The 15,558-nt window shown below is 35.7% G+C and overlaps 1 protein-coding gene across 2 annotated transcripts in view; it reads right to left on the bottom strand.

The window, feature by feature from the left end:
* The window catches only part of COL4A5 (collagen type IV alpha 5 chain), a 249,452-nt gene extending 234,114 nt beyond the window's left edge, over nt 1-15,338 (bottom strand). For both annotated transcript variants that reach the window (XM_068963385.1, XM_068963384.1), the window contains exon 1: nt 15,258-15,338. In XM_068963385.1, the coding sequence (XP_068819486.1) occupies nt 15,258-15,338 (81 nt within the window). The remainder of the gene's footprint in view (nt 1-15,257) is intronic.
* Nucleotides 15,339-15,558: the final 220 nt, after the last annotated feature.

Here is a 15,558-nt window from a genome sequence, read left to right as displayed (position 1 = left end):
ATAACCTCCACCTGGAAAGCCCTGGTGTGTGTGTGTGTGTGTGTTGGGGTGTGTTGTGTTATGTTATGTCATGTCATGCCATGACTGCTGCTAAAGCTGCTGCCCCAGCCAGGAAAGAATAAATGTGTCTGCAATTCCTATGGCTTCTGGCATTTTCTTTCTGCCTGTTAGCTCACACCTTGCCTACCATGGGGTTCAGTGAACAGTCAGCACAGTGAACTATAGCAGGATAATATTCAACAAAAGCACCAAGGTAATTAAATGAGGAAGGGAACATTTATTCAAAAAATTGTGCTGGAACTAGTTAACCACGTGGGGAGAAAAAACCCTTACTAAATACCATACATGAACAACTAAATGAGTAGAAAGATAAAACTATTTTTTTTTCAACTTTTAGAAGCAAACATGGAAGAAAATCTTGGTGAGTTTGATGTACTCAAACATTTCTTATAAAGAACACAGAAAGCCATAAACATAAAAAGGTGATAAAGGACATGAAAAGGACTGTGTCAAAATTTAACTTTTATTCTCTGAATATACCAGTTAAGAAAATAAAAAGACAAGCCACCAAATGGGTGAACATATTCACAAAACTTGTATATATCAAACAAAGACGTTGGATCCAAAATATATAGGAGCTCTTACCCCTCAAGTGTAAGAAAAGAAATAAAAAAGAAATGGCCTACTGATAGACACCATATGGATAAATGTCAAATGTATTACATTAAGAGAAAAAAGTTAAACTCAATAGGTTACATACTGAATGATTTGATCTATAATAAATACATTATGAAAAAGATATAAAATTATAGAATCAGAAAATAACCAGGAACTGTGGGTAAGTGAAGGGGCTAATTACAAAGGAGCAGCATTAGGAAATACTGCGAGGTGATGGAACTGTTGTGAATCTTGTTTATGACAGTGGTTACAAGACTGTATGCTTTTATCAAAGCTCACAGACCATACATCATGGACAGTAAATTTTACTGAATATAAATTTTTTAAAAAGAAGTATAAGAAGACTTACAAGGAGACAGCAATAGTCAGACATCAAAACAGCTAAAATTAAAAAAGAGTTACAGTAGTAAATGCAGGCTAGAGTGAGGGACAACTAAAATTTTTATACACTGGTGGCATGTACAATAGTACAACTACTTTTATCAACAATCTGGCGCTTTCTTATAAAATTTAAAATAGACTTATGATACAACCCAGCAATTCCATTTCTTGATATTTACCCAAGAAAAATGAAAGTATGTCCACATAAAAACTTGTTCACAACATTCATAGCAAAACAAGTAGGGGAAAACTCTGAAGACAATTTTCTTCATCTGACACAGTATTCAGTACATTTTCACTCACAGCATTTCTCGTCTTCCTTCCCTAGGTCTCTAGGTCTCTAAAACTGCAAGAGCTTTTTGCTTGAGGCTCCTTCATCAGTGAGATGACCTAACCCCCAAGTCTGTACTGATCTGCCAGACCTGCAGTCACTGCATGGAGAAAAATGTAAATGGGAGGGAAGGCGAGTTGGCATCCCTTTTAGGGATGGCATTCCCGATTTAGTCTCTTGCTTATCAATCATAGTAAGCAATTAAGGGGATGTTATTTTCATTCTGGCTTGCTTGTTTTAATTGGCTATGAAGACACCTAGCAACCCAGCTGAGTTCCTGACAATATGATCATTGAAACAGGTACAAATTATTTCTGATGAAATTTAACATCATTTTTTAATGTCAGCAAACAATAGAAAAGGAGTTCCTCAGTCTGCTACTATGTAAAACTTAAAGGTAATATAAGAGCAAAACATTGAATATATTCCCCAAAAGAGTGCAAAAAAAAAAAAGGATGTTTTCTTTTACATTAAACTTACACTGAAAGTCCTAGCCAGTATAATAAGGCAGAGAGCAGAAAAAGGCATTCAGATTGAAAAGTGAAAAGGAAAAATTATAACTCAAGAGATATTGAGATGATACGCTATCTCAAAGATATTTGCACATAATTTGATTATGTACACGAAAAATACAAAGTCAACTACTAGAACCTAATGAATAATCTTAGCAATGCGGTTCTGTATCTTGAATGACTGGACTTACTATTGTATGTACCTGTCAAAACTCACAGAAATGTGCATAAAATGGGTATATTTTACAATATATAAATCATGCCCTAAAAAAAACAGTAATATCTTGGGATAAAAAGATTGATATAAAAATGAATGTCTATATCTTGGCAACAACTAAAAATACAATTTTTAAAATTATATCATTTACTATACAATCAGATGCATAGGAAGAAATAACAAATGCTGAGCACGACATCTATGATGAAGGTAATTAAACAATATCTAAATTAATGGAGAAATATATCATATTCACAGATTGGAAAACTCAATACTTTTAGTATTTCACTTGTTCCTAAACTGATCCTTATAATTACCGCTATCCTTACCAAACTCTCAAATGGCTTTTTAGTAAAACTTGACAAGATGAATCTACAAATTATATGGCATAATTATTCAAGACAATAATTAAGACAATCTTAAAGAACAAAAAATTTGAAGGATTTATACTACAAAATTAAAATTATTATATTGGCCACCTGATGTGAAGAGGCGACTCACTGGAAAAGACCCTGATGCTGGGAAAGATTGAAGGCAGGACAAGGGGACGACAGAGGATGAGATGGTTGGATAGCAACATTAACTCAATGGACATGAGTTTGAGCAAATTCTAGGAGATGGTGAAGGATAGAGAAGCCAAGTGTGCTGCAGTCCATGGGGTCACAAAGAGCTGGACGTAACTGAACAAAAAATAATGTCAAGGTAATGAAGAGAGCATAATACTGGAATAAGGATAGACAAGCAGATCAACAGACCAGACTAATAAATTCTGACCTATATCTATACATTCAATTGATTTTCAGTAAAGCCATCAAACCAAACCAATGAAAAAAGGAATTACTTTTCAATATAAGGTACTGAAACAACTGGTAATCTATGTAGGAAAAAATTGTCCTAAAGACAAAATCTGAAATTATAAATATTCTGGAAAATAACATGATAAATACCTTTGCATTCTTGGAGTTTAAGTTTTAATAAATGACATAAAAGTCACCGAAAGGAAAGGGGCAAGAAGGAGCTTGGAGTAATGGAAATTTCTGTATCTTGACCTGGATAGTAGTTACCAAATTTTGCACAATTAAAAAAATAATTAGCTGTTCACCTAAGATCAGTGCATGTCACATTATGTAAATTACACTTCAACAAAATAACTGTTAAAAAGCAAAAATTAATATGTTCATAGAAGCTTTATCTGTAATAGCCACAAACTGTAAACAACCCAAATACCCATCAATATGTGAAAAAAACAAAGTGTGGTATATCTATACAATGGAATACTACTCAACCAGAAAATAATGAACTATGGATACACACTACAATGTGGATAACTGTGAAATGATGAGAAAAAAAGATACAAAACAAAGAAAGTGTAATTACCATATAACTCCATTTATATAACTCTACAAAATGAAATTAGTGTACAGAAAGCAGATCAGTGGTTACCTGTTGATGCAGGAAGGGAGAGGAACTATTCAAGAGGATGAAAATCTTTTGGAGTGACTTATATGTTCATTATATTTAATGTACTGATAGTTTCACAAGTGTGTACATAATTGTACACTTTAAATATGTGCAATTTATTTTATGCCAATTATACCTTAGAGTTACTTAAAATTATAGAGACAAGGATTGGAGCTCAAAAAATTTCCTTCTAACAACCAGAACAATAGAATTTGAGTTGAATAAGACTTTGTGGGTATTGCCAACAAAATAGTATCTGCCCTCTATTCAAGTACTTTTAGTAATGGGGCATTCCTGTTACTAAATACCTTAACGGTTAGAAAATAATTGATATCAAGAGGTCCTATAAACTGATGTCATTGATTCCAGTTCTTCCCTCTTGGCAAATATATATACCCTTTCCTGAAATTCAAACTTCATTCAACAACTAGCTACTGAGAATCAACTACATACAAGTAAACAGTCTATACACTGTGGTGAATGCAAAGAAAAGTAAGACAAGAACTCTGGTTTTATGAGTTTTCCAGTTTGATACCTAAAAATAACTAACTATAGTTCATTGCCTTTCTTCATCAGTGTCTCTTCTGCTGTGGTTGGTAATAGTAAGAGTGTTTCTGACTTGTCAATTAGATTGAACTTGGTAGGAAAGATACAATTAGTACATTTCCTATTTGATATTTTAACTCCATCTACTAGGATGAATAAAAGGACAAAATCATATCACCAATCCATAAGCCAATGTGGTATACTGGAGATAATATACTGGAATGTGCCTCTGCAACTGACAAGCAGCATCTTCCATCAACCACTTGACTTTCCTATAAAATGATAGAGTTGGTCTCTGGAGAGTAGTGGTTTTCAAGACCCTTTTTTAAAAAAATAATTTATTATTTAGCTGCACTGGGTCTTAGTTGTGGCAAGGGGGATCTTTAGTTGCAGGTTTGTTAATTGCAGCATGAGAACTCTTAGTTGCAGCATGTGGGATCTAGTTCCCCGACCAGGTGTCAAACCTGGGCCTCCTGCATTGAGAACTTGGTGTCTTAGCCACTGGACCACCAGGGAAGTCCCTTTAAGACCTTTATACTCTCTTAAAAATCACTGAAAGACCCCAGAGTTTTTATGTGCATTAATCTATCAATATGTACCATATAAAATAAAACAGTAATAATTAAAATATTCATTCATTTAAAAGCAATAATGAACTTATTACAAGTTAACATGTATTATGCATTTTCATGAAAACTATCAATAGTTATATTTTCCAAAACAAAGAAAGTGAGAAGAGGAATTATTTTATTTTTTTGTAAATCTCCTTAATGTCTGCCTTGATAGAAGACAGCTGGATCTTTATATCTGCTTCTGCACTCACTCTTCTGCAATATGTTATTTTGGTTGGAACAGTTGGATCTTCATATCTGTTTCTGCATTCGCTCTGTTGCAATATGTTGTTTTGGTTGAAATATATGAAGAAAATCTGGCTTCATGCAGTTATATATTTGGAAAATTAAGTATTTTAATACCCTCTTAAGATAACTGGATATTCTTTGATGTTATGCCAAAGTTCTGCAAGCGGTAGACTCTTTTTAGATAAGTTGCAACACAGAATCTGATATCTATTTACTTCTGTACTTGATTACATTAAAACTGATTGACCGATCTTGTCTTTCAATCTTTTAGCCATGCATGATTTTGTAACATCATGCACTATTCATATGGAAGATATTAGTTCACTGGGATTTGCAGAACTTCCAACTGTTAACAGATTTTATTACCTAATATCAAAAAATATACACATTAATATAATTACCAATCTCATTAGAAAAGACTAAGTTTTGGGAAGCTGTCAAGCCCATATTCAAGATTCAAGCTTTCTAAAATTCTAATACTTAACTTGAAAAGCTCAAATTTTTTCACTGGCAACAAATATGGCCAGTTGCTTTCCTTCAAATGACAGACTCATTTTACTCATTTTCAAGAAAATTCCTGCCAAATCCTCAAGCCTGAATAACCATAGTTTGTCTCACTTGTTCGTTTTTGGCAAGGCTGCGATGGGTCTTCATTGCTGTGAGTAGGCGTTCTCCAGTTGCGGCGAGTGGTGGCTACTCTTTGTTGCAGTGTGTAGTTTTCTCATTGCAGTGGCTTCTCTTGTTGTGGAGCGTGGGCTCTAGGCACATGGGTTTCAGTAGTTTCAGCACACAGGCTCAGTAGTTGAGGCTTCTGGGCTCTAGACCATGGGCTTAGTAATCGTGGTGCATGAGCTTAGTTGCTCTGCAGCATGTGAGATCCTCCTGTACCAGGGATCAAAACCATGTCCCCTGCACTGGCAGGAGGATTCTTAACTACTGGACCACCAGGAAAGTCTTCAGTTGTGCCTTCAAGTAAAAATCTGTTCCATGCAAAAATCAGCTAATTCAGGCCATAATTCACACAATTGCACAAGGACTATTTTTAGAAACAATGATATTATTTCAGTATACAGAAGTGTTTTCTGTATAATCCCCATTTTGTCATACAGAAATTTTAAAATATCTATACTTAATGGCCAAGATTTAATAAAAAATCAATCCTACATTGAGGACACTGTTAAATAAAATTTGCTTTTTATCCTCCAAGACTATGAAGAATACAACTACTGGGACAATTTGTTATATACTACACTGTCTTACCCATCATCAGAGCAAATATCAACACAGTGAAAAAGGCAAAACAGTCTTCAAATTACTGTTCAAATAGTCCTCATGTTCCTCCTGATAGGATCTTAGGAATCTCAAGTGTCCACAGACCATACTTTGAGAACCACTGATCAGAAGGATCCCTAACATCCCTTCAATACTAAATTATCTATAGTTATGTAAATAGCCAACATCTTTCATTTGCACAACTCTATAAAATGTTACTTTTCCTATTAAGAAATATATCTTACATTTAACATATACATCAAATTGTTACATATCTTTTAGTGAACTGATCCTGATGACCGACAAACTCATGAGGTTATAAAGCAGGAACTGTTTTCTCCTTCCTAAAAGAATACTGATTTTATGCAAATTTTCCCACTCTCTGGCTTTTCAAGGCAGCAACGTGATCTGGTGTAGGGTGGGGGTGGGGGGAAAGGTGGGGGTTGTAAGCCACTTGTCTAACTACCTTTATGGTTCCATTCCACTTGCCAATGTACTGGTGTAACCATATACATGAAACACAGTTCAAACCAATCAGATGTAAGGGTCAGGGTGTGGGACTCCTGAGAAAATTTTCATTGCTGATTAAAAGGAACACAAAAGAACAGTTCATACTCTTCTTCTATTGGGCATTGTGGCATCTGCATGTGATCCCTGGAACTGCAGCAGCAATCTTGCAAGTATGAGGGGCACCAATCTGAGACAGTAAACTGACAGGCAGCGTATGGCAGAGCAGAAAGTGGAAAGAGCCAGGGTCACTATTTGACTGAATTAACGAACCTTAGAGGTACTCTACCTCCAAACTTCTTGTTACGTGAGCTAAAAAAGTTTTCTCTGTTGTTAAGGCAGTTGAATCAGTTTTCTACTACTTGCAACAGAAAACAACCTATCTGATACAAACAGGTACAATTATGCCTTTCTCATACACAAATGTTTCACTACATCAATTAGACTATGGACAGAGAAGGACTCTCCTTCTTTAGCAAAGTCCTAGAGAGGTCAAAACACAGAATACACAAAACGATTTTTCACTTGTGTCCCACTCTATTTATTGGAGGATAACTGCCTTACAAAATTGTATAAGGTCATCATACATAAGCTGATGTATGGTCTCTGCCATACATCAACGCCAATCAGTAATAATTATACATATATCCTTTCTCTCTTGAGCCTCCCCCTATTCCACCCCTTGAGGTCATCACAGAGAGCTAGGCTGGGCTCCTTAATATCATTCCCCCCACCCCAGGCAAAGTTTCAGTATCTCCTTCAGTATTCCATTAATGTCACATATACTATATGAAATTTTGGAAGCAAATCAGCCAGTTCTCTTAATGTATATAAAGAGCGTTATTTGACTGAATTATAAGATGATACAAATGCCAACAGAATTTCTTCCAGTTGTATTTTAGTATTGACTGTCATACAACCAATTCCATTAACCTGACTAGCACTTACTTAAAGGTGCTTAAGTCTCTGTACAAGTTAAAAAGTAAAGCGAATGATGTAGTACACTTTTTTTTTAAGTTAAAAGCTACATTTACCAAAAACCTGTTTCTTTTATAACATTTGCCTTTGGTTGTCTTTGGTTGGCAAATAGTAAGGGATTTAAGGTTCCCATTTCAGCAGGGTAGCAGGTACTATCTCAGGCTACACTTTTGGTACAAGGCCAGCAGAAGCTTCTAAAGGGCAGTTGGACCTGGACAATTATGAATGTAAATAAACTCAAGCATTGATGCATAAAATGAGAATCTGGTTTGTTAAAATGAAAGAAGCTAATGTATCAGGGATCACACTAAAGATGCCACTCTAAAACACCTCAAGAATTGGTGCTATTAAAAACAGTCTTTGTAATGAGGATTTAGTTAAGTGGTTGGGTGGTTCATTTATAATGTTAATTAGAGAGAATTTATTTTCAAAAATCACTTCTGTTCCATGGTTGCTATTGTCAGAAGGGGATGAGATGATGGAATGATTACATTTTAAAAAGAAAATCATTAGAGGATAGAACCAAATGTGCCAACCAACTGGCAACCAATTGAGCATCAATTCTATAGTCACTATACTAGATAGAAAAAAATTATTAAGACTGTCTCATAGGTACTCTTTTACACTACTGATAGGAATATAATTGGTAAAACCATTCTGGAAAGTAATTTGGCAAAAGTAGATCCCTATCATTCAGAAGCTTAAAGTTCAGCTATTAAATGCCACCTGGAAAAGCCATAATGCTTAACAGTTTGTGATTTCGTGGAGGAATACATTTGAATTGCACAAGCCACAAGGCTATGATAAAGGCTGTAAAGTCACTTCGCCTGTGAAGAAACACAAGGAAAAGGCAAAGTAGGGGTATTGCAAAATGGATAGGGGGCCTCGCACTCCATATGTACTTCCAAGTTTGTTGAGAAAAAAAGAGGATATGGGGGCTGGAATAATATCACCCTAAAGTAGGAAAAACAGATTAGCAATTAATGGGGGTAAAATTCTGGAGTATCACTAAGGGAGGATGAAAGCAAATGACAATGTTAGGAGGCAAAGACACAGGTATTTAAGTGTAAAAGCTCATAGGCAGCTATGGGGTAGGGGGTGGGGAGAGAGGGTGATTCTCTCATTTCAGATCCATTCCAAAACTCTCCTGCAGGAGGGGAATGTCAGTGAGTTTGGAGTATGTATACCCTTGCTATAGCTAGGAAGAGGTCAGTGGGGGAGGTATTCATGGAGAACAGGTTCCACCTTCAGTACATGGGAGAAATGTAGCAAGGTGCATGGTTTACAAAATTAAAATTTAGGCCCTTGAGGATGAATGGCCCAGGCAATCATATTAAAGAGTTATTAAAGGATGAACTGGTGGGTGAGCCTATCTGTAGAATCAATTCAACTGACTAGTCATGGAAAAGGTAGTGGGAATTATTCAACATTTCAACATGACTTATTTTTCTACTGTGAATGAAACAGGGATTGAATAAAATTTCATGAGCATGTTCTAGAGCTAAACTGCTCAATCACTTACTGTGTGACCTCTGGTAGTTTTTTAACCACCCTGTGAGCCTCAGATTCCTCCTATGTATAATGGGAATAATATTATCTACTTCACAGGGTACAACATAGTAACCACTAAAAAAAGTTAGCTATCATATTATCTGTTGCTATAGCCTTTCTAAATGTCAGAGTCTACTGAAAGTACCAAAGACTTTAAAGATATGGATGACATCTAACATAGTAATTCCCCATGAAGAAGGCAGTAGTAACAAAATAATACAAAATATGGAATAGGAATTGTTTATGGCAGTATTTCTTGCAATGGCTAAAAAACCTTGAAATTTAAAAATACAGCCTATAAAAGTGAACAGTAAATTAATTGTGGTGTGTATAAATTAAATTGTATGAAATCATTTAAAAAATTTTAAACTAAGAATTTTAATAACATGGGAAACTGCTGGATAAGTAAATAAAACATTAACAGAAAATTGTGTACAGAGTAATCCCAACTTTTAAAAAATCTTAACCAATTTGCTCTTTAAAGAAAATATAAGATACATTAAAAAGGAAAATCATTCAAAACAATAATACAGATTATTTCTGTGCTGTTGGTAGAACTGTGGATTTTTATTTTCTTCTTTATAATTTTCTTTTTTTCAAATTTCCAACATTAAGCATGTATTATTTTTTGTTATCAGACAAAATCAACATGTAAAGCAGTTGAATGAATGAACAAGTATACAGTTCTTGCTTCAAAAAGTCTATCATCTAACAGAAGAGACAAAATCCCATGAAACAAAATGTTTGTAAGACCAAATACATTTAGATACTAGTCAAGAGGCTAAATATGACAAATATTCAAAGAAGGGTAAAATCAGAAACTGACATAATAGTAAGGGAAAATTTCACAAAAGTATTTATATATGCTCACTAGCATGGAAGCTCCATGAAGGAGCTTAGTGTATCTTATTTAATCTATAGTGTCTAGCACAAATTGATTTTGTGGATAGTACATATCCATGAGCGTAGAAACAGAAAAACATGAATATAATTCTTAAGTACTTATGAGTTGCTGAATAAATATCTGCTGAATGAATGTAAGGGTTATGCTGAAATTGAGGAAAGATTTGGGTCCATAAGACTCTAATCAAGATGGAGAACCAACGGGATTTCCCTGATGAGCCAGTGGTTAAAACTCTTGAACTCCCAATGCAGGAGGCCTGGGTTCAATCCCTGGTTGGGGAACTAAGTCCCACATGCTGCAACTAAAGAATCAGTGTGGCCAAATAAATAAATAAATATTTTTTTAAAAGAAATGGCAAGTTAATAAATAGTTTGTAATGACGATAACGGAATCTAATTGAAATATTACTGAGCATTTACTATATGTCAAGTACTATTTTAAATGCTTTACATAACTTCTCTCATTTTATCCTCAAAACAATGTGTGACATTCGTGTACCACTGGCTCCCTTTTGCTAATAAAGACATTAAAGCTCAGAAGTTACTCCTTGTCAAAAGGTCATGCATCCTCCAATCAGATTCTAGATCTGACTACAGATGGCAATCTCTTAAAGACTGTCTTTAAGAGATTGACTGAGGAGAGGTACCAGAAAGCAATAAGATAATGTAGCATCAAAGAGGTATGTTTATTCTGTGGTCTTGGACTGGAATGAGAGGTATCAGTGCAAATTAATGGTTCTGTAAGAAATACAGAAGTGGGTATGTGACTATGTATACATACATATATTCCCTAGTTCTGCCTGCTGAGAAGGCCTAGAAGCAATGAGCATGCCAAGTACCCAGATTTCCATCTCTAAATACCATTAATCAACAGAGCTTCCAAGAATCAGAGCTTCTTGGAAAAAATAGCTCATTCCAGGGTTGGGGCAGTGAAAGTAGAAAATGAGTTGGGAATACCTTGTGGTACCAGAATGTAAAAGAATGCTCAAAAAATGATAGAGACACATTGAAAGGACACCGGAGCCAACTGGAAGGGGCTTCTACTGGCCAAATCTAGGGTAATTTCAAAAAAAATAGTAAAAATAGCATAATTCATTAAAGTTCATAGACTAAAACAAGCATCCATAAATCTATACTACTATGAACAGATTCAGTTCAGTCGCTCAGTCGTGTCCGACTCTTTGCAACCCCATGAATCGCAGCACACCAGGCCTAATTACTGAATAAATAAGTAGATAAAAACAAACAAATATCGAAGAACATAAAGTTCTTTGCTACATTAGAGTTCAATAAATAAATACAGAAAATTTTGAAAACTTAAGATTACCATTTGGCAAATATCACAGCAGTAATTACTCAGGTTAGAATCCTTAACAGATGCTAAAACAGTGGATGAAACTATGATGAAAGGCAAGACATGAATCCACCACGGGTTGATGTATGGCAAAACCAATACAATATTGTAATTAGCCTCCAATTAAAATAAATGTTTATAAAAACAAAAGAGAGGCAAGACATGCACACTGTCTCACAATACTGCCCCATACAGTCTCAAAGTCTGGTTGCTTCGTAATTACAAAGGGAAAAACTAGTGAACTTACAGTGCATAAACCTGGCAGACACAACCTTGACTAAGTTATCAATGTTAACTCAAGATAAAGTCTCATGTGTTGCATAAACAAACTTCAAAAAGCCAAGTAAAAACATAGGGAAAAAGTTATATACTTTTACACACAGGATAGATACAATATATAAATACATGCACAAGACTTAAGCAAACTGCTACCACATACCTACTCTGTTTTATCACAACAGACATACATGCTACTGAAATTTTCAGTATATTTAAAATTATTATGAAAACTAATTGAAAGTATAAGGCAAATTTTTCTTCAAAATAATCACCTACCACAAATTATACTTGGCTTGTAAATCTAACTTTTTATATATGCAATTATATAAAATCATAGAATCTGCAACAAGCAGTTGCTTCTAGAGTACTTTTAAATTATCTCTCTATAAATACACATACATATAGAGATCAAACTTTGATCTTTTTATTCTAGGCCCAGAGCTGTTTTCATTATACCATGATGCTTCTCCTAATATCAGCAGGAAGAGATGTAATCCCCATTATATTTGCCATTTCACCTCCTGTGTCTCCCTTTATTAAAAAGAAAGAAAGAAAGAAAGTAGTAGAGATCCCAATACTCTGAACAGCAAACACAGCTCTACAGACCACATACAAAGAGGCGGTATAGGACAGTCACTAAGAGTAAAGAATTTGGAGTCAAACTGCCAGGATTCAAATTTATAGCTTAACAACTTGCTAACTATGTGATTTGGGCACATTACTTAACCTCTATGATCTGCAGTTCCCTGACTGGTAAAGTGGGAATAGTATATGCTTCATTGGTCTGTTGTGAAGATTAAACATGGTAATGTATATTTCCATATTAGCACAGTGCCTGGCACATATGAGACATGCAAAAATGTTAAGTTTTGATAACAATGTCAACAAATTCTTCCTATGGAGCAGTACACTTTAGAGGAAAAATTGTTCCATGGCCACAAACCACACTGCTACCCTTAACAGGCTGTTGCTCCTAGTCACAAGGGAGATAGTAAATTTAAATCTACTGCATACACACACAAAGTTACTAACAATTGCATAGTAGTAGTAGAAGTTTAAACAAGGCATAAATCTAAGTTATATCCTATTAATGGAGAGTCACATAAATACTTTAACATAAAAATACATTGTTTCCATCACTAGAATTGACCTTTCCAACTAAATTTGCCTTCTTCCCTTATTGCTAACCTTTTGGAATGAGTTATTTTATTCCATCTGATAAACTCTCTACCTAAAAAAAAGTTTTCCACATATTTGTGATATCCTAATTTGGCATGACTTCAGAGAGAATGAAATCAGTTAACTATGAAAAATTAAAGCAATTTAAGTAAAAACGCTCTTCCTGGTGTAAAAGTTCCAATACTAGACTATTTGAGTCAACAAGTGGCCCCACTACCAACCAGTTTACTCTACAGGTCACCAATATCCCCAGCACTAGTATGGAGAGCAGATACCATTCATATCTTTGAGATGATTAAAACATTCATCTAACTAGTATTTTAATGTGTGAAGCAGAAAAAACAAGCTTGGTTTTATTACAGGCACAATATACTAATGATAAGGAAATGGAGTATAAAATGTTCTTTAAAAATTATATAGGAGAAAAATAAATAAAAATCATATAGGAGGAAAGAGAAAAACTTGGTATCTACTGTAATTTCTTTATGAACACTCAGTTATTAAATAGTCCAAGAAAACAAGCTTGCTCCCAAATTTTATCAATCATAAAAAGAAATTTCATTTTTAACATGACATGATTTAATATAAACTGAGGTATAGTATAGCTGTACGTACCTGTATGATTGGTATCTGGTGCACATTTATTAATAGTAACATCAAAAGAAAAAATGAGAAATATTTAATCAAACATCCACAAAATCTTTGCCCTCAGGCCAAATGCTGCTAGCACCAAGATGATGTTTTTAAAAGTAACTACTTTCAACAACAGAACTGTAGTTTTATGCAAGGGTCTGTAGCCCTCCAGCGTGGCTAAACCTTAACCCATTAAGAAGCTCTGCATCATAATAGCAATTTTAAACCATCTGTCTACTTTGATGGAGGAAAAATTCTGGCAAGCGGAATTAAAAATAGTTGATATGCATGGTCTTTTTTTTTTTTTTTAGGAGAGTTTCCATTATGTTGTGTTAAGGTAATATGAAGGTTAGTTTTCACACCTTTAGTACACACATTCTGGAGGATGGAAGAAAGGCAATGTAACCTGAGGCATTCTGAGCATGAAGAACAGCTAGAGGTAACTTACAAGTGGACCCATAGAAGCTATAACACAGCAGTTGCATATAAAGAATTGACAATCACTCAACCATGTGAAGGCCTAAGCCATGATCTCATATTAAAGTGTTTTTAAAACCACCCATTATGTTCACTCAAACATAACTTTTCAATAATTTGTCACACACTTAATTCTTATTTAGAGGTTAAGTGAAATTAAGGAGGATGAGTTTAGGCTAGAGAACATTTTCTATGACAAAGTCATTCATTCCTGTAGATTTGCCTTTCACCCCCAGAAGGATACTGGGTGGGACTACCTAGACACACTTATAGGAGATATATTAAGATTTTAATTTTACATTCCTAAAACTGAATGGGACTTTTTGCTCTGTCATTTCACTTCTCTGCTTCGCTCTCCTTTAAACCAGAACACTCATTCTCCTTTGAAAAAGATAATCCTTTTCCTTTAAATAGGTAATGGGCAAACTCTTGTTTTGTTTCAGGTGCCTTAGTAAGCAAAAAAAAAAGTAAAGAACGAAAACCTAGAACTTATAAAAAGGAAAAAAAAAAAAAAAGAGAGAGAGAGAGAGATGAAGAAGACCTGAAGCCTGAAACCATTCCTGGTATGTTACCTGATCATTTGCAACAAGATGTCAAATAGACTACAGAGGCTTTACTGACTAGAGGTGAGGTTAGGTTCCAGTTGCTTAAGGAAAAGGCAAACGGAAAGAACTTCAGGGGCACGCTTAACACTTTGGTGGAAGCTGGATTTTAGAAAAATCAAAATAGTAAACTATCGACAAAGTTGAAAGAGTGTGTGGATTGGGCACAACTAGTGAAAAGCTTACCCGGCAGGTAGGGAAACCCTCGAGGGTGGAGAGTAGAGAGGAAAAGTTTTGAATATCCACCAGAGCCTAGTGATCTATTAACATGCGTCCTCCTCCCCAGGTCCTGCTCTTGCCCCCAGAGCAACTAGCCGCAGGAAAGCAAGCACTTAAACCTCTCCCTCGGACTTGAGAAGGCTTGAGTTAACCAGCGCTGTAAATAATGTTTCTTCCTAAACTGAAGGCACATCTGACTCCCTAGCCAAGGCCCAGGAGAAAGCAAGGTAAAAGGGACGAAAAGTGATTTCAGCGTGAGAGCGAGATGATGGGGTGGCGGGGCGGGGTGGGGGGGCAGCGTAGAAGGAAGGACTTACCGCAGCCTCTGCGGGCTGCCCCCAAAGACTCAGGGCCAGTAAGGACAAGCCGGCAGCCAGGCTGACTCCACGCAGTTTCATTCTTCTCCGGCTCCCGCAGCTCCTTCAGCACCCGCACGAAATCCCTGGCTGGCTCTGACCAATTGACATAATCTTGAAGGTTTATAGGGAGAGAGCTAGAGCCGGAGAGGGACAGCGAGGGTGTCCCAATTGTGCCGGTCGTCTTGGGTGAGGAGAAAAGCTTTTTAAGAGGGGGGGGGGAATGAAGCACCAGCAACTAGTCTTCCCTCCCCCCTCCCCT

This window comes from Capricornis sumatraensis, chromosome X, assembly GCF_032405125.1.
Source record: "Capricornis sumatraensis isolate serow.1 chromosome X, serow.2, whole genome shotgun sequence".
Lineage (NCBI taxonomy): Eukaryota > Metazoa > Chordata > Mammalia > Artiodactyla > Bovidae > Capricornis > Capricornis sumatraensis.
Note: the sequence above shows the minus strand (reverse complement) of the source record. Positions and strands in the feature narration are given on the sequence as shown.